Raw genomic sequence first — 22,950 nt, 5'->3', positions numbered from 1 at the left:
ATATGAAGTTAAGGAGCCCTTCTCACGTAAAAACAGCACCCGTTTCCGGGGCAGTAAAAGATAACCTGACACTACAGTCGCGTCGGTAAGAGAGTTTTCCTCACGCCTCCTGCCCTGAGGCCACTGGACCCTCCGAGGCAGCGAGCACCGCAGCAGCGCCTACCGACGCGGCTGCCCGGGCTCCCCCCGGGCTCGGGAGACCCTCCAGCCCCAACCGCGTCGGCTGCCGGCTCCCGAGGGGCGATGCTTTCCCCGCCCCAAGGCAGCAGCGCCGGGCCGGGCCGGGCCGTGGCGGCGGCGCGGAACTCGTGCGTGAGGGCGCGGGGCGAGGCGGGCGCCATAACGGGAGGGACGCGCGTCCTGCCCCGAACAAGGTTCCCCTGCGCCGGCTGCGGCCGCTTCCGCTCCCGGGCGGTGCCGGCGCGATGTCGGGTTTCAGCCCTGAGCTGATCGATTACCTGGAGGGGAAGATCTCCTTCGAGGAGTTCGAGCGGCGGCGAGAGGAGCGCAAGAGCCGCGAGAAGGTGAGTCTGGCCCGCCTGACAGCCCGGCCCGGCCCGCTCCCTCCCGCCTCCCCGCCTCCCTCCGTGACAGCACCTGGCAGGGCACGGGCCGCTTCAGGAGCAGCGTGGCTTCCTCTCTTCTGTGTGTGTGCCTGGGCTCGTGTGAAGTGCTGCTGTGCTCAGCTGTTGACTATGTCTATGTCGTTGTTAATTTCTGTGCAAAAATTATGAGAAACTAACTTTAATTTGCAAGGGTCATTAGGTACTGGGAGAGCAAGTTGTTCAGGGGAGTGTACACCTTTCCGAAGTGCAGAATGCAGCAGTTTCGTTCGTGCCAGTGTGGCTTGCATCTCTGGACTTGGCAAACGCTGGTGGCAGTTACCTTCAGGCACCATAATTAATTTCTGCTTCAGGCTGGAGCAATGAGCAGAAGCAGATTTTGATATAAAATCATCTAGCGTACGGTGCTACCGCTGCCCCACTATCTTCTGTGTGAGATCTAAGGAAGAGATCCAGTCTGACTCCTTTTGGTAATTGTTGTGGCTTCTTGGAAGCAATAAATACAGGCAGACACAGCTTTGTGTCTAAAGCAAGCAGATGGAGGTACTCTGAGAAATTCTGTATGCTTGTTTGGAGTGTTGCAGTTAACTTTAACTTTACTATCTTTATGTCAAAATGCAACTGAATTTCTGTATTTCCTGGTCTTCAGAGAGCAAATTCAGCAGAACTCAGCTGTCATGGAAGGACAAGTGATATCCTATGGCAACCTTCCTACTGGATGACCAAGTGCTATTTTGATATTTCATTTTGTGTTTAAAAAGGCAGGCTTCTAAAAGGATTTGTTGCGCATTTGTAAATTTTTTTTTAATACAGTTAACCGTGTCATCTTACCTCACTGTAATGCCAAATAAGCAATGGACTAGTCTCTTCAGTCAAAAGTGATGTGAACAGTCACCATCTGAGTCACCTCACATTGATAAGAATGTAGACATCTTGAAAGCAAGTAATGTTGGGTTTTGTTCATTTAAAAATATAGCACTTATTCCACCTGTTTAACTAGCAGGTCTAAATGCCGTTTCACCCGTGGTCTAAATGCTAATTGTAAATATTAGGGGAAATAGGAATGGGTCATGTTATAAAGCTGATTATTGTTGGTGTGCGCAGGATGGCGAAAATGCATCTGCTGAGGAAAATGCTGAAGATGTAGAGGCTCCATCTTCATCCAGAAAAGCATCCGGGAAATCCCAAAGTCAGGATGAAACTGATGGTAAATGTTAACATAATAATTTCAGTGAAAAATGTATTTAAAAGGTTATTGAAAGCATTTGCTCTTTAATAGCTGGCTGACTTATAAATACCTGGCTGCTGCTTTCGAACCTGTGGGTATTGAAGCACAGTGTTAGAATGTATATCTTTGTAGGATGTTCCCAGTCATAGCCAGGGTTTTAACTTTGTTCAGTGTTTTTAAGGAACTGGATCTGGCCAGTTGGCCATCTTTTTCTGGGAAACCCTCAATTTTTCCCCTCCTGGCTTCTTAACTACATGGTCTCAATTATTTACTCTCTCTAAAGTTACAAATAATTTGAAGTTTTTAACTTATCTCAAAAAGTCTTCTGTCTGTTTTGTTTTGGCTTTTTTCCTGTTCACGTCTTCGCTAGTCTTTTGCTGAAACTTGAATATTTCAGAATATTTGATTCCACTGTGTGAGTGTTGCCTTCTTCCATTGTCATCCGAAGTGAAATAAAATAGTTAAAAAGAGGAGATTCTTTTTTTCTCTTTGTGTTTTTTCTCTTGCTCAGTTATCCTTTGGCCTGCTTAGAGTGCCTACGTTTATTTCTCTCCTTATTTTCTGCTGGATATTCCTAGCTACAGATTCCCTGGCTGGCTTCCTTTGTGCAGTTACTAGGATGGTAATATATCCTTAGGTGCCTTAGCAAAATAAGCTTAACTTCCTTGGGGTTCCTGCATAGTGAAAGGACTTGCAGGACGTGGTAGGAGCAGCACTTCTGTCTTCTTTAGTTTGTATCCATGTTTGTTGATCCCATGCCTCAGATTCTGGATTTGGGTGTGGGATTGAGAGTGCTGCAGTCTGTTTCGGACACCTTCTCTTCAGAAGCTGTACTCCATGCATCAGGGCATATTCCTGTGAGATTGCCACTGCTGTGAGATAGCAAAGTGCAATTTTTGATCTCTTTGTGTTCGTTCTTAGACTCCTTTTGCTACTTTCACTGCAAATTCTCATCATTTTCTTAAATTTCAAAAACAGGCCTTAAATTGTCTTACCTAAAATGTGCGTCAGTGGAACCTCAATTTTGAAAGTATGGCCAGACCACATCCTAGAAGGACAGAAAATGAACACTGGAAGTGTGGTTGAAGCCAGATATCTGTGGTTCCTTATTGACCCCTTCTTTTTGCTGATATCTCTGAAATACCTCTAAGCTGCTCTTTTCTGCTCTGTATTCCTCCCAGTCTGTTACATGTTTTTTCATGCACATCATCTTTATCTAAGAAAAAACATATCCTGATAGATTTGTGTGATAGTGTTACTTCTGCTCCTCTGTAGAGAACACAGAAGTCTCAAGAGCAGTCAGAATCATGGAAGCATTGATAATATTTATCTCTATTTAAAGACTTGCTATTAGAATCAGACTTAGGATATTCAGAAGAAAAATGTTAGAAAGGGTCATTGTTAAAATCACTTTTGATACATGAATCTTCAGAGCTAATCTACTACAATCTTCAGATGATTCCTACAGCCTAGGAGACTGAAATAAAAGGGAAATTAAATTAATAATTAGGGTTTTTTCAGATGAAGGGAGGGGAGGAAGAAAAGTCTTGATTTTTAGATGCTTAATATCCAAGTCAGAATAAAAATAACTAAATATATCCAAGTCAGGAAAAAAAACCAAACAGAAAAATAACTATAAACTCAGGTGTAGTACTCAATTCCCTCTTATATATAGGCAATACGTGATAGATTTATTTTTCAGTCCCAACTTGATACTGTGGTTATTCTTTTATCAAATCTTTAGATGCCAAGTCCTCCAGCTGAAACCTTTGAACACTACATATTTTGATATTTTGCATAGATATAGACTTGTGGGCAGTTATAACCCTGGATTAACTTAATAATGAAAAGTTGCAATTAAAAGATGTGAAAATTTTTAAAATCATATGCTTTAAGCATATTTGTTTTGGATATGTAGCATCATATTCTTATTTATTTTAAAGAATTTTGTTATTTCTTTTTCTGGAGAAACGTGAATAATCTGGATTTTGTATTTACACACATTGAAAGGTACTTATTGTCATGGTTAGAATGGTTACAAGACCTTGTTTTAAATTACCTCTAAAAATTGGTTGCTGAATTATTGTTTAGTATAATTGTCTGCCCACTTAGCCTCTTCAGCTGAAAAGCTTTATTCCATCCAACCAGTTTAGTGCTTGAAAATCACTTAATATGCTTCTCTTGTATGGATTGGGAAAAATGTTGGATAAACTGTTGCTTCGTTCTGTGTGTTACTCCATGCTTTCATTTCAAATATCCAAAAAATGTTAGAGGCTGGGGCATACTAAGCATTGGTGATGAATAATGCAGAGTTTTAAAACCAAAGAGGTTGTTAATAGTTCTTCTGCATTTCTGCAGGCCTTTTTCTTATAGAATAGCTGTTTCAAGTGGGCTACTAATTATGAAGAATTCCATTTTCTCTGCACTTGTCCTAATAAGCAGTGTGTACTCTTGATTATATCATAGACTGTTTTTGCTTCTTTCTCAACCAGGAGAAACTTCAGATGGCGTCAGTAAATCTGTTCATCGGGTCTTTGCGTCCATGCTTGGGGAAAATGAAGAGGAGGAGGATGAAGAGGAAGAAGAAGAAGAGGAAGAAGAAACTACTGAGCAACCCACAGCTGGAGATGTTTTTGTGTTGGAGATGGTACTTAATCGTGAGACCAAGAAAATGATGAAAGCAAGTATTTAAACTTTCATGTAACTTCCCTGTATCTCCTGAAGCATAGTGCATAAATGCCAGTTTGTGTGATTTTAGCTACTTGCTGAAAAACTTGCCTGAAAATAATTCCCTGTAGGATACTTCTGCTTATGTTGGTGTCACCTGTCTTTGTTTTTTAAAAAATTACTGAAGATTACTGTTTGAAAACTTTCAAAAATAATGAAGTGAGTTTTTCCAGTGTCTGGATTATGTTTGTATTAGGTATCAGAGTTACTCTGTCAGTTTTGAAAATCAGCAAATATTTTGGTCAGTCATTTTAATATCGCTAGTACTTAAATAAGTTGTTGTTAGGTTGTGTTAAGCACAGGTGTGAGTGACGTCTCCAGAATTTGGGCACAACTGAATCCTTGGTAGAAATAATATCCCTTTTCCATTTAGGAGAAAAGACCTCGCAGCAAACTTCCTCGTGCCTTGAGGGGTCTGATGGGAGAGGCCAATATCAGGTTTGCTCGAGGAGAACGTGAGGAGGCTATTCTAATGTGCATGGAAATCATTCGACAAGGTATGTTAGAATGGTAAACCTTTTTGGCTTTAAGGATGGGGTGATATTGCCATGTGCATCAGAAAAAGTCAGTGTGGCTCCACTGATGATGAAAGTACTCAGTACAAGGAAAGTCACTGTATAAGTAGTGTGGAATTAAGAATATGTAGTGCATTTCCTTTATTGTTTTGCTTATAAAAAGAAACTAGCACCCTAATTCTGCAGAGGCCTGGGCCTTTGCTTGGCTTTACACAGTTTGCTTTTGTTGTCTTTGTAGAACCAAGGTATAAACATCAGCATGACTTAAAATGTAGAATAATGCTATAAATGGTTGTTGTTAGATTTGGTCAGGCTGTTTAATAGTTTATAAAAAGGAACTGGAGCTTGTCTGCAAGTGTTTTCTGAATTTAAACAGCAATGTTGATGTTTCATATAATTCTGATATCTGTTGTTTGCAGAAAGGCAAGTTAATTGTTTTCAGAGTTGTTTTAAATCAATAGTTCTTAATCATTCGTTTTGTCTTTTCACAGCTCCTCTTGCTCATGAGCCATTTTCCACTCTTGCCATGATCTATGAAGATCAGGGTGATATGGAGAAGTCATTACAGTTTGAACTGATTGCAGCTCACTTAAATCCGAGTGATACTGAGGAATGGGTTAGACTAGCAGAAATGTCACTGGAACAGGACAATATTAAACAGGCTGTTTTTTGCTACACAAAAGGTAGCGTAGCAACCATTGTAATAGTTTAAAATAAATGTTAGGTGCTAATGGCAATCGTTTTGTTTTTTTCTGCTTTCTCATTTAGTTTGCTGCAGTTTGCTAAAGATTCTGGTACCTCTGTCCAGACTTTGGTAAAAGATTAATGAATCTTTAATATAGGGTGTCTTTTTCTTAGAAAAACTTTGTGTATGTTTGTTAACGTTCATCTAGTCAGGGAAATGAATGTGAAATCCATTGTTGCCTTTTCCTAAACTAGGCTACTAATACGCTTTTTCTTGTAGCTCTGAAATATGACCCAACCAATGTGCGTTATCTATGGGAGAGATCAAGCCTGTATGAACAGTTGGGGGAACATAAGATGGCTATGGATGGCTACAGGCGTATTTTGAATCTCCTGTCTCCCTCTGATGGAGAGCGCTTTATGCAGTTGGCTAGAGACATGGCAAAGTAAGTTGGATTTAAAAATACTGTGATTTGATTTTCCAGAGTTTCTCAAAAGCTGGTATTAATAAGCTCTGCAGCTGATTCAAGCTGGGTATGTAGCTGAAATAAAGGAATGCAGGTGTTTTTGCTGGGGGTGACTCCCCCACAAGCATTCACCCCAACTATTGTGATGTTTCCAAAGCCTGATATGTGGGAATTAATCCTGTGTAGGATCAAGGCATCATCTTAGCAGTGTTGCATTCTCTTAAGAGAATAAAGTGCAAATACTGATTACTAGAAAAATGGCAGTAGTATAATTATATACAAATGCAGTACATTTTTAATCTGTATAATATCACTAGACCTGGAAGCTTACTGCCAGCAAATCCAAATGAAACGAAGTATTCAATCTGAAATACAAACCATCTGCAAAAGAATAAGTTTTATGTGTCATTTTTGATTCGTTTCTGGAGCAGGTAGAAATCTGCCTCCTCCCCTTTTCTGCTAATGAGAGCAGATCAAGTCATAGAAGCTTGCGTGAGACAGAGAAGGCTTGAGGTTAAAGTGCGTAGCTCTCTTATCATAGTTTTTAGTAAGTTGTTTAACTACTATATATCTCAGCTTTCTCATGCATGATGTGTAGAAGGCTGTTACTGGCCTGTTTCAAAACAGTTTAAGTCTTTTGATCTTCATGGTTGTGAAATGCACCAAAAAACCACAAGGATGTGTATTGTAACAATGTTATTATTGAAGGTTTTTCTGAAACCAGGTTAGTGTGATATATTATTGATATGTGGCTCCAGGTGGGGGATATTGTGATGAAAACTCCAGTAATGTCCGAACATATAGGGGGATAAAAAAAGGTAATTATTTGAAATACAGAAAAATTGTCAACAGTTGTAAGGAAAGAAAAAACACCCCCTTTCTCACTGTCTTTTGTAACTTAGTCTTGCTAATTAAAATATTTGCTAATAGGCAAAAATAAAAGAAATATGAAAATCCTTTTGCTAGTGTTCAAAGTACATATTGTCAGTTATCTCAATTAATTAGTATCTCATATCTGTGTTTTATAGGAGTTATTATGAAGCCAATGATGTGACCTCTGCTATTGAGATAATAGAAGAAGCCTTTACTAAACACCAGAGCCTTGTCTCCATGGAAGATGTTAACATTGCAGCTGAACTATATATTTCCTCCAAACAGTATGACAAAGCATTGGCGGTATGGAGAATTAAATGCATTTCTGTATCATGTTCAGCACCTCTTTGCCAGTCAGGATGGACAGTTTATATTCCTGTAGTGCTTAAATATGGTCATGTTTCTATAGTGACAGAGCTGACCAGATTCAGATTCCTTACTATTAGTCCTATGGAAATCAGCGTTGATGTTAACGGCTTGATTTAATAAGTTGGGGGCTGATAGACTTGCGTGCTGTTCCACGTTTAAAGTTTGAGGATCCTTCCTCTCTACAGTTGCCATAATCTTAGTAGCCAGAGAAGACCTTTGAGCTGGTTTTGTCAGTACTACCAGCAAAGGGCATTCTCTAACTTGAAGGTTAAGAGGGTGACACTGAACGGTCTAATGGTTCAAATGCACACAGTGGTGCTTTATCTGGCATACTTGTGTTACAACCAAGAATTCATGCATTAAGCATCAAGCATACATTCCAGAAAGACAATCCATCTTGACTCTTAAGTCATCAGAAGTTGGAGAAGATTGCTTATCTGTTCCCAATTTGTTCTAGCAGTTTTTAACCCTCACTTTTGAGACAGGTTTCTGAGTTGATTTGGTCTGGCTATGCGAGGAAAGACTTTAGTATCTGGCCATTGTTATACTTTCCAAGATAGATTGAAGAGACACTGTTAGTTGGGACTTTCTCCTTGTGAACATTCTTACTTGCTGATACTAAATTACCTCCTTTTTTTTCCTCCTTAAGATTTTATTTAGCTTGCTCTCTGTCAGTGCAAAGCATCATGGACCTGCAAACAATTCGTCTGACCCTTCTCTGTACTTCCCATTTTAAAAATCAAACAGTCAGTTTTATGTACACAGTATTTAGCTGCCAAATTTAGTAGTACAGTACTCAGTCATAGAACCGTTCCCCTGTTTCTTCATGATGGTTCTCCTCGGGTCTATTCCTGTGATGGTGTTCCTTGTTCCTCAGCAGCTGAAACTGTATTTGAGCTGGTAAATCAAGCCTTTAAAAAATAACTATCTTAACACAATCATCTGGTATGTTCCTCTAAGGGCCATGTACTCTGTGTTTATCACTCCTGTTTTGGCAACAGTAATGACTTAAATATTTACTTTTCAACTCACGAACAAAATACCAAACTGCATTGGGTCTTAGACCAATGGTCCTTTACACTTGTGCATTTCCCCCCTTGCAGCTCCCCATTGGCAAGTGAATGTCTTGAATTGTATGTCTTTGGTTTCTATTTTTTTTAATTAGTTGTTCTACTGAATTATACTAGTTTTATTGAGGTCATGATGTGTATGACCAGGGCTGTTGTAAAATGTCTGAATGTAGCTGTGAATTTTATTTAATTATTTCTTTTAACTAAGACAAACCATATGGTTTCCTTGCAATGTGTTAGGCTGAGGAATCCTTGGAGCACTTTGGAAAGATCTGTGGAGAGCTTAGCTGTTTACCTGGTGCTTTGCTTTCTTTTTCAGTCTTCCAAAAGGCATTAAAAGAAGATATAAAGGTTAAAAACTTTTCAAGTTGTGATGAAAGTAACTGTTGTGTTTGCTAAAGAGATGCTGATTGGATCATCTAAGTAGTCCAAAAATAGTGGACAAAGACATAAGGTGATCAAACTCAATGCTAGTCAACTAACCCCATATGAAGTGAATGCAGCTTTTCTTCTGATAACTTTTGTGATGTCTAAAACAGCTGCCATGTGGGCTAGTTACTCCATATATCCTTTAAATCTTTAAAATGATCCGAGTTACTCATCTGTTTTAGGTTATTACAGACTTTGCAGGAATTGTACTTGAAAAGAAAGTATCAGAAAAAAGTCCAACCAAGGAGAAAAAAGGTAAGTAGCTAACAAGCGGTTAGTATGACCCTGCTGTTCATCTAATATGACATCTTTCTTTCTGTTACCTTTTGAACTCACGGGTATGTTTTGATGCATGTTGAGGCTTTTCTCTTTTGAAACTTTTCAGTGTTTTTAATGAATTACATGGCATGACCTCAGCTTTCTATAAGGAGTTACTCTGATGTCCAATTAGCCCTGCTGACTCATTAAGGACAAGGGCTGCTCTCCAGGCAACTGGAGGCCTTTTAAAGTTCTAAACATTCCCCTGAGTGTTCGCATCAGACCAGTTATTTCTGCCAGCTAAATAGCTTCTGAAAAAAAATTAGATAAGCTTAGTGGCACCTATACTCAAGAATACCAACCTTTGACCTGAGACTAATATTCTTCATAAACCCTACTTGTGTTACTAAACATTTAAATGTTTTGGTATATACAAATCTAGGGATATTAGCTTCTAATTGAATAAAGTAGGTTGTCTTTGAGTAACCTGCTTTGTGAAAGTCATTGCTTAAGTCTGAAGATGTTTGTTTGGGCTGTAGAATGATCACAGCATGCCAACTCCACAAGCAGACACTCTATTCTATGGTTAAAGTGGTTGGTTGTTTCAGCAATCTGGTCCAAACCCAATGTAGGTATAAGATACTTCTGTTGGCTTTTTGCTTTAATGGACCAGGTGAAAATACAGTTGATCAATGAACAACTGTCCCGATAGAGACTTTTAACAGATAATTTATAAGAAGCAAAACTATGATGAGTCTAGGAATTGTAACACAGTGTTGCCAAGTTACCTGGGGCGTGCAATTTCTTAAGACAAAGCTTATAAACAACCCAAGAGCTTGGTTCCTCACCCTCTGTTGCTTTATAACTTTTTTGACTGCTTCCTGCTCTGCTGTCCTTCAAAAAAACCAAAAAGTCCACTTTTCAGAGTAAGCTACCAATCGATTATGGATTCAAAAGCAAGTCACTTTTGGCTTAGCTGGTGCTACTAGGGTAATTTGCTAATCTTTTTTAAAAGATACGGAGGCAGTGGTAGAAACTCAGGAAAGCCAGGAGGCAGTGACTGACGACCAGAGTCATCCAGTTGCTGAATCCAGTGCTGCAGGTAAGTAATTTAATTTTTTTATTTCGTACAAGTTATCAACTGATTATATGCTCAGGAACCAGGTTGCAATCATATAAAAATGGGGAGAGATTTCTAACAGCAGAGAAATAGGGCTTCATCCAGAAAAGGTTTCTTGTGTACTGTCTTCCTTAATCAGAACTTACTTCTAAACCAGCCAGCCACCAAAGCCAAAAGCATTCTCCCAGGGCTTACTCACTTTGAAGAGAAAATTTTTCATTTTGTAAGGATTTATCAGTAGGTGAATTGTTACTGTCATGCTGGGAATTAAGATGTTCAGAGAATGATGAATTAATCTGCCTGTTGTGATTTACAGTAATTGGGTGTGGATGTAGAAGGTAATAGGGAAGCCTTATCTTGGAAATCACAGTTTTCTCAGGTTAAAGCAATCACCCTTTGAGTGACTGGTGTAAGAATTAAAGTGAAGGAGAACTTAAACAGGGTAGTTAAGGAGGTGTCATGACTGCATGTGAAGGAAATATGGTAATGGAGTTTTACTGTGTGAACTTTAATTTGCTAGCATTGTCATGGGTAACTTCTTTGTCTCATGTTTGCATTCTCGTCAGATTGGATTCTGTGTTTAGCAATGTATACAGCCAGATCCCTGGTACACAGGACTTAGCTTAATAAGAACAACTACCTTAAGACAGGGTATTTCCTTCAAAAAGCAAGGAGAAGAGGGTACAGATGCATAAATTGCTAAAGGAAAGCATTATGAAGCAAGCACATCTTAACAGGGCGAAGGCTGTAAGCACATCCTATGGGATCCTGCTGTTGAAATCGATGCAGACTGACAGCACTTTATACTTCACATGAAATTATTAGAATCAGAGACAGCAGGAAGAAGTTGTGCCAACTATCGAGAAAGATACAAAAGAAGGGGAGAGGCCAGGCCTACACCAACATTTGCTAGAGTTGATGAGAATATATTTTCTTCAGTGGAGCTGAACGTGGCCTGGAGGGGATATGATGCTTGTGAAGTGCTTGTTAAAGCCTATGGGTTCAGAAAGAAATTCTTTATCTTCCCACAGCTGTGGAGAAGGTCAGCTGCTGCATACCTGAGGGTGTTCCCATAGACATCACGGTCAAGCTGATGGTGTGCTTGGTTCACTTGAACATCCTAGAGCCGCTCAATGTAAGTAGAAACCAACTCAGAAGTTGGGGGATGTTCTAACAAATTACCAAAGCAAGTAATTTTTCCTGTCTTCATATGACTGAGGTCGTTGAGAGAGCTGTGGAGATTCTTTTTGCATCCTTCCCACTCCAAGAGAGAAACCTAGCAAACCTATAATAGCAGAAATACTATTTTTTGTCCTTATAAATTATGCCTCCAGTGGAAGTATTACTAAAGCACATTAAATCACAGCCTATGTGCTGTGACAGGCCCAGGATCACACTGCAAAGTTGTTGAACACTAAGGAACACATCTTCACTTTGTTTTAAAGCCCTACTAAATCTGAAGCCTGTTCTTTCATAAAGAGCGCTCCTCGCTGATGGGCACTTTCACACATTGGATGTGAAATGTATGGATGTGAAATGTCTAGAATAGAAAAATGTGGCTTTTTCAGGAACTCTGAACTTTATTTTTCACTTTTAAACTAACATTTAAGTAAAGGAAGTGTAGTTCAGAATGCAAATAGAATAAAAATCATAGCATAAAAATATGAGCTTCCAATAACCATACCTTAAAGAAATGTTCTTGTTTGTTATTTGTGCTTTTAGTGTTTTGTGTGCTTTTTTTTAAGCCTCTTTTGACCACTCTAGTGGAACAAAATCCAGAAGAAATGGGTGACTTGTATTTGGATGTTGCAGAGGCATTTCTGGATGTTGGAGAATACAACTCAGCACTGCCTCTCTTGAGTTCCCTTGTCTGTTCAGAACGATACAACTTGGCTGTTGTCTGGCTTCGGCATGCAGGTGAGAAGAAGCAGGACTGCTGAACACGTGGTACTGAGAGATGATAATATAATGCGGAGCATTTCCAGGGACGTTTATCTAAGATCACAGGAATTTTAGATACACGTGTTGAATGATAATTGGTATTTGCAAAACTGTAATTGGAATTTATTATGACAGCCCTGTCATGGAGTGTTTTCTTGTTCTTCTTATAGACTGAAATTTACTTCAGCTAAAAATACTTTATTTTCATATAAGTGAAGCAGCATTTATTCTGCATTCCATCCTGTGTCAACTGATGATGCTTTAAATGAAACTGTGGATGCATCAGTACATATTTCTGAATATTTTCACAGTAATAATACAGGTTTTGCGTGGTTTTAACTGAAAAAGTATCTGAAAAGTACGTTAACTATTTTGCAAGCTTTGGAATCTTTTTTTTCTGCCATTTAAGTGTATTGTGTTGTTTATGGTATTTCTAGAGTGCTTGAAGGCGTTGGGACACATGGAGCGTGCTGCAGAAAGCTATGCCAAAGTTGTTGATCTTGCTCCGTTGCATCTGGATGCAAGAATCTCACTTTCAACGCTTCAGCAGCAGCTGGGCCGACCTGAAAAAGCTCTGGAGGCTCTGGAACCAATGTATGATCCAGATACACTGGCTCAGGATGCTAACGCTGCCCAGCAGGTGGGTAAAGTGTTCTGTGCTTCCAGTTCAGGATATATTACTCTGGTAAACTATGGTAGTGGTCAAAGATGTCAACTATATAGGACCAGGGATTGAGACTTACTTATCTACAGCATAGTGAGCCTCCAGAGCACAGCAGATGATTCATTACAGAGTATCAGGGATGAGTCCTTATGGCTCTTTCTCCCTGACCATTTTATCAGTATTTCCTCTGTCCCACCTGATTACTTTTGTGTGATGTACAAGCTCTTGGCCACTGAGAACCAGTCTCGACACCAAACACTTTGCATTAAGTTCATCAGCAGTTGCTACATATGAGCTACATGGTTTGGCCTCTATTGATTGTAACTGATGGCGTAGCAAGGTTCTATATCCCCTCTCCAGCAGCACCTTCACTATAGGTAAGAGTTACGCCAAATTTCTCTGAAATTTGAGAATTTTAAACAGTAACTACTGCAGGGCAATTTAGGGAGATCTTACCTGCTGCTGCTAAGATTCTTACAGCTTTCTAGAACCTTTTACAATCCTATTAAGTACTGCATTGAGACAAAATTGTTTTTTTTATAAACTCACTCTCTGTGCAAGAGGTTGAATAATAATGTTCAATATTATCTAGGAATTAAAGCTGCTCCTCCATCGTTCGACACTGTTGTATTCCCAAGGCAAAATGTATGGTTACATAGACACTTTACTTACAATGCTGGCAATGCTGTTGAAGGTAAGCCAATCTTTCCAGCTACGCTTTAAGAAATTGGACAGCTATGAGTTGGGTTAAGACAAGCAACAAACAAACTCAGGAGGAAAGCTAGTGTTTTTTATATGCATATTGCTCCATAATTTTGTTAGATAATAATCTTGCAGGGAGCCTATAATACTGGTGTTCCTGCCTGTAGTGTTCAGAGGAGCGGACCACTTGTGTGTATAATTCTTAATACAGTGATTTCAACTCTCTGTTTCTCAGTGTACATAGAACACACTGAATACTAAAGCTGCTGCTTAACCTTTTTAGCAGTCAACATAGTGCTTTCTTGAAGTGTTGATACTGGCTTCTAGTTCAACAATTTCCTTTGAATTTCTTAGATTATTTATTTTAAATACTTTCTTGTGATAAAATGACCAAAGAAGAATTTGTTTAGCCAGTAAATACAGTGGTGGTGGTTTTGTGTTCATTGGGTTTTGGTTTTTTTTCAGATAGGGAGTGAGGGAGGGGAATATTTAGACCTCAATTTTATCCATCTGGTCAGAGCCATTACTATTGTCTTACACTGGTTGAATAGCTGACCATCCACGTATTTCTGAAACTGATACAGAAAGGCATTGTTCTTGTTATGCCTCTATGCAAATAGTTTTGATTTCAATATATACATGGATGTTCCAATCCCAGGAGAAGTGTTTTAAGTAATTTAAAGAGTTTGTATCTTTCTTTTGCATAGCCCAGTTTGCACTGGAGCATGAGACAATGCAGAGATAATGCTCCTCTTAGGAATGTTCTCTCTCGTGATCTTGCTCTATTGTGACATTTCTAAGTTGCAGACTGTTTTGGCATGCAACAAGAGCAAGATGGATTGGCCATAAAGCTGCCTTTGTCATAGGATGTATTAATGTAATCTGAAATGCTGCCCTTAAATTTGTTTCTAGGTAGCAATGAGCAGAGCTCAGGTGTGTTTGATATCTAGTTCCAAATCTGGAGAGAGACACCTCTATCTTATTAAGGTGTCAAGGGATAAAATTTCTGACAATGACGACCAAGAGACAGCAAATTGCGATGCGAAAGGTAACAAATGTTTATTAAAAACAAAGCAACAAGATGAACTCCTTAGTTCTGAAAAATGAAATAAACATTAGTATTTTGCATGCTAAATCCATGCAGTTCATGTTAACATTGCTTTATTTCTAGGGCAAAGAAGGCAGCAAAAATGAAGATAATATAACTTAAAGGAACAATCCCCAATCAGAGAAAAGTAGTAAGATTACAGGATAATACAGATTGAGAAGGACCTCTAGAGATCATATGGTCCAACATTCTCCTCAGTGCAAATATAAGACACACAAATCTAGAACATAATAGAAATACATGTTTTGAAAGTGGTTTGATTTTTTTTAACTGGCCCAGACTGAGTTGAGCCAAGCTACACATTCTTAAGCACTGTTTGGTAGATTAGAAAGAGTAACTTAAATGCATTCATGTAGTATGTTTACAACTTGAACTGTGTGTATTTCTTGCCATTTGTTCCAAATTTTTGACTGTTTTTTTGCTACTGTTTTACAAACTGCACTTAAATTGAGAAAATATTTTGTCTTTACCTGTTAATGCTGAGATGTTTTTGAAAAGATCAGTTTGACATATGCACCTTTTTTTTTTTTTTTTAAGAGTTTAGCTTTCTTGTTTTAGTTTTCTCAACTTACTGACTTCAATATTTTAGCAATTTTTGCTGTTCTCACGAGTGTTCTGACAAAAGATGACTGGTGGAACCTCCTCCTGAAGGCTATATATTCCTTGTGTGACCTCTCCCGGTACAAGGAGGCAGAGCTACTAGTGGATTCCTCACTGGAATATTATTCATTTTATGATGATAGACAAAAGCGCAAGGAGCTGGAATACTTTGGGCTCTCTGCTGCAATTCTGGACAAGAACTTCAGAAAAGCGTACAACTATATCAGGTGGGGTACTGAGAAGGCAGAGCAATCTCTTCTGTAACTGCTTCCACTGAGGCTGTATCATACTGCTGAAAATATTGCTAAAGGAGGCAGGCTGATGCTTTTCAGCTTTTGCTAAAACAGATAAGGCTATTGAAATTAACTGATAGCCTCCAATTCAAAAAAATGCATAATGCAGTAGGTTGGTTGATTTGGCCAGAACCATTGGTTCTGTCTTTCACTCTCAACTTTGCCTCAGTCACTGACCTGCTCTTTGAGTGTCTCTTCTTTGTTATCTTCCCTAAACTGTTGAGGTTTTATTGCAGGTACAGTATTTACTATATAGCATTTAGTAATTTCTTGTATACTTTTCATTCTATAGAATCATGGTAATGGAAAATGTCAATAAACCACAGCTGTGGAACATCTTCAATCAAGTTACTATGCAATCTCAGGATGTCCGTCACCATCGCTTTTGTCTCCGCTTGATGCTGAAAAATCCTGATAATCACGCATTGTGTGTCCTAAATGGGCATAATGCGTTTGTATCTGGCAGTTTCAAACACGCTCTTGGTAGTATCATTAATGTTCTAATATTAACAAATGTAACAAATGAATTATTTTTTTCTGAAAAAGATTTATTAAAGTAATTTTTTTCATATATCAGAAAATGATAGGTGGCTTCACAGTGTTAGTCTGGTGCTTTAATTATTTTGTACACAAATCAAAGCATCGCTGAAGAGTTTTTCTAATAAAAATTAAGCTGGCATGTTTCAAGTTTAGCACACATTGCAAATACAACTAACTTGCAAAGATAATTAAGGCTAATGATAATAAGGTATAAGGAGGACAGAAACAGACCAATTTAAACAGCAAATAAAGTTGGTTGGATGTTTTAAGCAGGCCTTTGAAGTAAACCTACTGCTTTCAGTCAAGTCCTCCAAATGTCACACTTAAGATGTGTGGCCTCCAGGATATAAATCCCAGCAAGGACCATGTTTGCCTTCTGTGTCTGATTGTTTTCTGCTTACGTTTTTACACCACAGTCTGCATTCGTCCTTCAGAATCCAAGGGGTGCTGAAAATAAAAGATTTTCTTTCATGTTTTTTCCTGTATATTTTGATGTAGGTGTATTAAACGATTTCTTAGTTCACAATTCCAATTTGAAGCTTTTCTTTTTTACCCTTAAATTCTTAAGGAATGCTTTTCACAACAAACATCTTGATTCCGTTATTTGCTTTTAGGACAGTATGTGCAAGCCTTTCGTGCAAACCCAGATGAACCTCTGTACAGTCTTTGTATTGGCTTGACTTTCATCCACATGGCTTCTCAGAAATATGTGTTGAAAAGGCATGCTCTTCTAGTGCAGGTGAGTTACTGTGATTATTTTTACCTATAGTGTTTCCTGGCTTTGTATCTTGCAGACAGTTATGGCTACAACATACTCTGTTTAAATAACTTTTCATAATTAATATGGCATTTCAAAAGAGGGAAGTGGCAAAACATGAACACAGATGAGTATGCTTTTGAACTATAGTTATATCCATCTGAATCTCCTCTCCTTTTAGTTAAAGTTAGATTGTTCTGCTGTGTGTATACAATGATTACTCACATAGATGCTAGCAGCTGCCATCTGTTTGTGAAAATATTACCAATTTCAGTCTTGATGGCTGTAGTCTGGATTTTCTTCCAAATTCTTGCCCTGCCTTGCTCCGAAGAAGTGCTGTAGAGTAGAATCTATGCCACGTGCCCTTCGTAGACATGTCTCATAAACTGCATCATTGAAGCAAACTTTACAGACTTAGAAAGTAGGTTTTTAGCCTGTGCTCCTTTTATCTTCCCCCTTTTAGGTGCCTCTTATAGCTCTCTTCACAAAGATCTTGTGAACTCCAGTTTAGGCTACCCTTAATTTTTTGAGTTCCTTATTCACATTTTTCTTTCATCTGCCAGATCCAGTTACAAACTGCAGGCTGATTACTCCCAAACAGAATCTTGAAAGTAATTTCCTCTACTCTCCACCGGGTGTTTTCATTGACTTGAAATGCCTTTTAATTCCTGTGGCCACTGAGCTCAGAGTCAGCAGAATATGGTGAGGATCCTGAGCTCTCATGACTTCTGAAATTGCTGAAAAACTGTAGCTTGCACTGATTTTGACAAAAGCTATAGGGCCTCAGCTACTCTAAACCAAGACCAATTATGTCAGTATCCAACTTCAGACATTTTGAACTTGCAAACTTTGGCCTAATTTTAATATTTTTATCCACTTCTTTCTGTAATCAGCCTACCTGTCTTATATGGGCTGCTATGTTCTCCTTTTATAACATACTTGAACAATGTCCTATTTGTGTTATCCTCTGGTGGTAAAGTTCCCTGCTTTCTCCTCATTTCTTGCTTACTATACTTGGTATTTTTACATCCTCTCTTGCTCCTGTTGTAGTTGATTAATAATTCAACCACAGTGACATACTGGTGGCCTAAATTATGATCAGTAGCTGCTTGTGTCTGAACTAATTCCTCAGGTTGAAGGAGGTATCTTCTCTGATTACCAACATGGTCCCTAGAAGGAAAGTCCTCTATTTACAACAGAATCATCACATTCTAAAGTGGTAACAAAACAAAATGCACAGGAGAGGATGAAAAAGTTGCATGCTTGATTTTTCCCTTCTGAATTCACCTCTTCTATCTGTCCCTCCAAAGTTTCCCCCAGGGCTCCTTCAGTGTCAAATGAAACACCGCATTTTAATGAAAAATAATACTCTATGCCTCTTTGTCTTTCCTTTTGTTCAGTATGGGAGGTAGGTGTGGTCTAATGCCATTCATCTTTATAGCATCGTACAAACCTTGAGTCACTGTGAGTCGGTAACACACCAAGCTGGTAGGCAGTGACATCCTACAGATGAGAAACAAATCACTTCTCTTGCTTTACAGCACGCCAGTGTATAAATGGGACTAGTTTGTTCCACTGGTGCCTGGTCACTGTCACTTTATGCATTACCCTGTTTTACATCTTCTGGGACATCAGCACCCAAATAAGCACATAGTACCTGTTGCGTCCTGCTCCTCTGTCTGAACCACAGCATGCCACAGAGGAGGAGTGGGTATTCAGACTAGAGTTGGCAATGAAATTATGTACACCTGTGATTCTGCTAGCCATACAGTTTAAATATATGAGCATATATTTTAATCTTAAACTAAAAGCAAAATAAAATGCAACACTTACAGGGTGCTTCAACTTTCAATTTGTTAAAGCATAGCACTGGAATTGCTGGGTATGAGTTTCCTTTCAGATTCTGGTGGAGACTTGGCAGTAAACCATCTGCTGGCTTCAAGAAGGGACATGAACTCTTGCCTATTGCTTAGGATGTATGGGTTTTTCATGCCCTTACTCAGTGACATTTATTTTTGGCCACTTTATAAAATGATACACTGATAATTTCCCTGATAACTGGTATTGGAGTAAACATTTATATGGAGCACAAGATCAGGAAAAGAAGATGCTTGCATTCCAGAGATAACACTTTGATATGTACTTCAGGGAGTTAAGAATTTTGTAGAATTCTGAAAAGTTGTAGAATTAAACCATTTCTTGCTACTATCCAAGGCAAAGAGTGGAGGAAGGGGAATGAAGGTTTGGGTTTTTTTTTCTCCTTTAAAAAAAAAGTGGTGGAGGATTATCTTTTTAAAGATGTTTTTAAGAAAAATAAGATCTTGCTCTAGCCTGTCCTTTGGCTGCATGTTTTCTAAGGTGGTCAGCTCTTCCAAATATGAACCAATCATCTTATCTGTGTGTATATTACATAAACACGTACATACATACTTACATATTTAGCAAGCTAGTGCTGTCACTATACTAAATAACTGTGTTCAGTTTACTAAAAAGATCTACCCATTGTTAGCAATGGCAGCGAGACTGACAGAGCATGGTTTTTATGGTCTCAACAATCAAACGTGACTTACTTTTGCCTTCAACTTGCATGTGGTTTTGTGGGGAAGTATAGATCAAAATTTTAAATAGAACATTTAAACACCTGTTCTCCAGCATATTTTACTGCCATCTTCTTAAAGGGAACATTCACAAATGTGCTTAATATGTGTACAGGGATTCTCCTTCCTTCACCGGTACTTGGACCTGCGTGGACCATGTCAAGAGTCTTTCTACAACCTTGGCCGTGGCCTTCACCAGCTGGGATTACTCCACCTGGCAATCCACTATTACCAAAAAGTACTTGAACTTCCTCCTCTTACCTTAGAGGTACTGTATCTTTTTAGGTTATGTACAGAGAATAAAGTCAGATCAATGTTAATAACTTCTCAGCCATAGTTAAAGTAAGTACATAAAATCTGTGTAGGTGAGTTTCCTTTAATTTGTATTGTAGTTCCTTGTCATTGGAAGCCCAAATCCGATTGTCACCTGGTAATGTATATAAGCGTGTGTTAATTTCAAAGGTTTATGAATTTTGAAGGATTAGTAATAGGCTGGAGTAGGTTGCTAAACAACTTTACCTGAATAAGAGCTGAACTTTATTTATATTACATGCAATAAATTATAACTGGAAGTTCTATATACCCACTCATGCTATAAAACAGCATGCCAGGGCAATATGAACCAGTCTTAAGAATGCTGGCATGCGTCTGAGCCATGGTTTTGCTCTAATTGATCTGTATTAGATCATCCTAATTGAAGTGTCATACATTTACAAATCTGCTCTGAGAGAAGGTTTTTTTTACCTAGCTTTGGCATGGGTAGGTAGAAAAATTACAAGTGTATTTAGAAAATGGGAAGGGTTGGTAAAGTAATAAACATGGGTGTTAGCCAGTGCTGGGAGTTCAAAGCAGCAATCTTGGGACCATGTAACAGATACAGGCAGTATTCACGTTCTGATAGTAGAAACAAATATACTTTGCATACAAAGACAAGATAGTACTTTCCTGTTTCATGAGCTGCCTATCTAATTTACAGCTAATGTTTTGATTATGTAATTATATAACTCTTTGGTGATTAACAACATCTGGAAACTCATTAAAGAGGGAGGGCACAAGGAATAATTCTTTTGTTTCTATACAGCTGAAAGCCTCTATAAACCATGAATATGTGATTTGATTCCATTGTAATTGCTACTCATGTCTTTAAGTTTTATACTATTTTTGCATATAGCTAACTTTTTTTAATAATTATTTTTACAGGGAATAGAAACTGATCAGACAGACTTGAGAAGAGATACTGCCTTTAACTTGTCACTTATTTATCAGAGCAGCGGAAATACTAGAATGGCTCAAAAGATGTTGTATACCTACACAGTTGTTTGATGAGGTTTGTGGCAGATGGAATTGATACTCTTTGTATTAACCTTTGCATTATGCAGTGCTGGGGAAACTGGGTTTATGTACGGTTTTTTCTATAGATGGTCAGAGACATGGCTTGTGCCGTATATAGCTTTATGGACTTTTTCTACTTCTGATGTTTGAACTGTATCGCATATGGATGGAAACCGTCTGTTCCGAGTACAACACTGACATGCCCAAGTGTGTCTGTTACTGGCTCTTCTGCTTTGATGCACTGCTCTGTAATTTGATACTGTCTTGTATATAGAATCAAACAGTGAAAACTGAAGCCCAGTGTGGTTTGTTGTTTGTTTGGTTTTTTTAGGGAAAATTCACCATGTGCAATATTACAATTAGTTACCAGTGAGGTTTTTCAAGAAGCCATATTCACTGGTGATGAGGGTTTTTTAATGTGCAGCATTAAAATACAATAATATAGAAGAAATGGGTTCATACTAATCCCTAGAGGATGGAGAACTCAGTATTTCAAGATCTTTACAGTATTCAGAATTTTCTAGGAGTTCATACTCCTAGCAGCTGTTCTATTTGAAGGAGATCGATTTCTGTTTTACTGAAATCAGTGTGACCTTTGTTCTTCTGAACTTGTTAGTAAAAATGCTGAGGTTAATGATAATGTTTACTCCTTCTCCGCAAACATATATCCCACTGAATAGCTTATAGCAAAAATAATATCATACAACTTGTTATTTAACACACATTGCAAATGGTCTGGCTTTTTAATTATTTCTGACAGTTGAACAGTAGCATATGATGGTGGAAGCATGCTGCGTCCAACCCAGCAAGAGAAGCAAGATGCAATGTTTTATCATAAATAAAGAGAGTATATAGTTATATGTGTATATAGAAATGGATGTATGTTATGCACTACAGAAAAATAAGGCTGAAGAATGTTTTTCAGCAAGGTAGTTTGCTGAATAGAAAACAAACCGTGCTGTTGCCTCCCAAGCACTCGTTACTTACAGTATCACAGCTAACTACTGCTATGTGCTTACAGCCCACTTTTATACGTATTTATGTTCTGTAATCATTTCACACAACTGCAATCAGATTAAGAAACAAGTCTGGTGGAATTGCCTAGACTAATTTTAAAGGTAAGGCACTTCTTTTATCTCAAGTCCAACATTAAATTAAAATATATTGTATGTCCACTTCACTAGAGATAGTGAGAATACAAAGGTAAGAGACAAATACCAAGAAAGTCTCACTAACTTGCAAAAGGACAGCATGTTTTACTTGGAAATAGTACTTGGCAGCACTGCCTAAATACAAGTCCCATGCTAAGTTTGCAGAACTATAGATTAAATAACCATTTTAGTTGTGTTAGCCTGGGGTATTCATAAGCTGCAGAAGAAGGGAGTGAATGACTCCCTTACCTCCATTTTGTTTCTCATTCTTGGTCGTACCTCATCACTGTTTTTGACATGAGAGCCAACTGTTTGCTGTGTGAACTGGAGCTGACTCACAATGTATGTACAAGCATAGTATTGTTGTGTCATCCTGGGGTAAAAATTCTTCTGTTGAAGTTTTCCTTATTCTTTATTGGCCTTTTCACATCTTGTAACCCCACTGATTTTTTCTTTTTGCAGCAAATGACTCCTGTCCCTTCATATGAAAAAAGTTTTATGTCCTAGGAAATACAGCCCTCCGCACTGAACTAATGCTTAGAAAACAGAAGCCAGAGATCCAGTACACAGATTCTCTTTGCATTATTCTTTTCCAAAACTGAGTCTGAAATACTCAGAATCCTATTGCTTGTACCTCAAGCCTCACTAACAGAACTGGTAACAGTTTCAAACACGCTACATATATTGTCGAACTACTTGGTTTAACCATGATAATTTTGATAGCTGTTTATTGCTGAAGAAAGAGCTATTTTATATAACACACCAACTCAAGCCATACTTAAAAGACTGCTTATAAAAGCATCTACTGTTTTGTCTTAAAAACTGAATACCTTTACAGTTGTCCTTACCTGATACCAGCATTGACATGTGTAGAAAGCGGTTTGCCATCCACATTTGCTGAAGGCCAGATTGACAGGAAAAAAACCAACCAAACCACCGTCTTTTCACTGCTTAGAAAATTC

The 22,950-nt window shown here is 38.4% G+C and overlaps 1 protein-coding gene across 7 annotated transcripts; it reads left to right on the top strand.

The window, feature by feature from the left end:
- Window positions 1-348: 348 nt before the first annotated feature.
- On the top strand, window positions 349-22,947 carry GTF3C3 (general transcription factor IIIC subunit 3). Of its 7 annotated transcripts, XM_052791076.1 has the most exons (20): window positions 349-524; window positions 1,668-1,770; window positions 4,284-4,471; window positions 4,892-5,015; window positions 5,525-5,716; window positions 5,998-6,163; window positions 7,213-7,360; window positions 9,108-9,180; window positions 10,199-10,285; window positions 11,335-11,438; window positions 12,049-12,220; window positions 12,682-12,884; window positions 13,501-13,602; window positions 14,523-14,658; window positions 15,308-15,545; window positions 15,904-16,094; window positions 16,766-16,890; window positions 19,621-19,773; window positions 20,706-20,832; window positions 22,451-22,947. In XM_052791076.1, exons 1-19 carry the CDS (start codon window positions 426-428, stop codon window positions 20,826-20,828), a joined length of 2,727 nt encoding a protein of 908 aa, XP_052647036.1. In that variant the 5' UTR covers window positions 349-425; the 3' UTR covers window positions 20,829-20,832; window positions 22,451-22,947. The 7 variants fall into 7 exon arrangements, 6 of the variants coding, with proteins under 6 accessions (XP_052647036.1, XP_052647035.1, XP_052647037.1 ...); XM_052791075.1 differs by lacking the exon at window positions 22,451-22,947 and having other exon boundaries at window positions 20,706-21,137; XM_052791077.1 differs by lacking the exons at window positions 15,308-15,545; window positions 15,904-16,094; window positions 16,766-16,890; ... (1 more) ...; window positions 20,706-20,832; window positions 22,451-22,947 and adding an exon at window positions 14,782-15,168.
- The last annotated feature ends 3 nt before the right edge of the window (window positions 22,948-22,950 follow it).

This window comes from Harpia harpyja, chromosome 7 (assembly GCF_026419915.1).
Source record: "Harpia harpyja isolate bHarHar1 chromosome 7, bHarHar1 primary haplotype, whole genome shotgun sequence".
Taxonomy (NCBI): Eukaryota; Metazoa; Chordata; class Aves; order Accipitriformes; family Accipitridae; genus Harpia; species Harpia harpyja.
Note: the sequence above shows the minus strand (reverse complement) of the source record. Positions and strands in the feature narration are given on the sequence as shown.

What these genes read in the sequence shown, in the direction of transcription:
- GTF3C3 (XM_052791076.1), top strand. Translation starts at nt 426, where the DNA reads ATGTCGGGTTTCAGCCCTGAGCTGATCGATTACCTGGAGGGGAAGATC. An exon ending in AGACCAAGAAAATGATGAAA is followed by an intron (nt 4,472 to 4,891) that starts GCAAGTATTTAA and finishes TTTTCCATTTAG; the next exon opens with GAGAAAAGACCTCGCAGCAA. An exon ending in AGCAAATTGCGATGCGAAAG is followed by an intron (nt 14,659 to 15,307) that starts GTAACAAATGTT and finishes TCAATATTTTAG; the next exon opens with CAATTTTTGCTGTTCTCACG.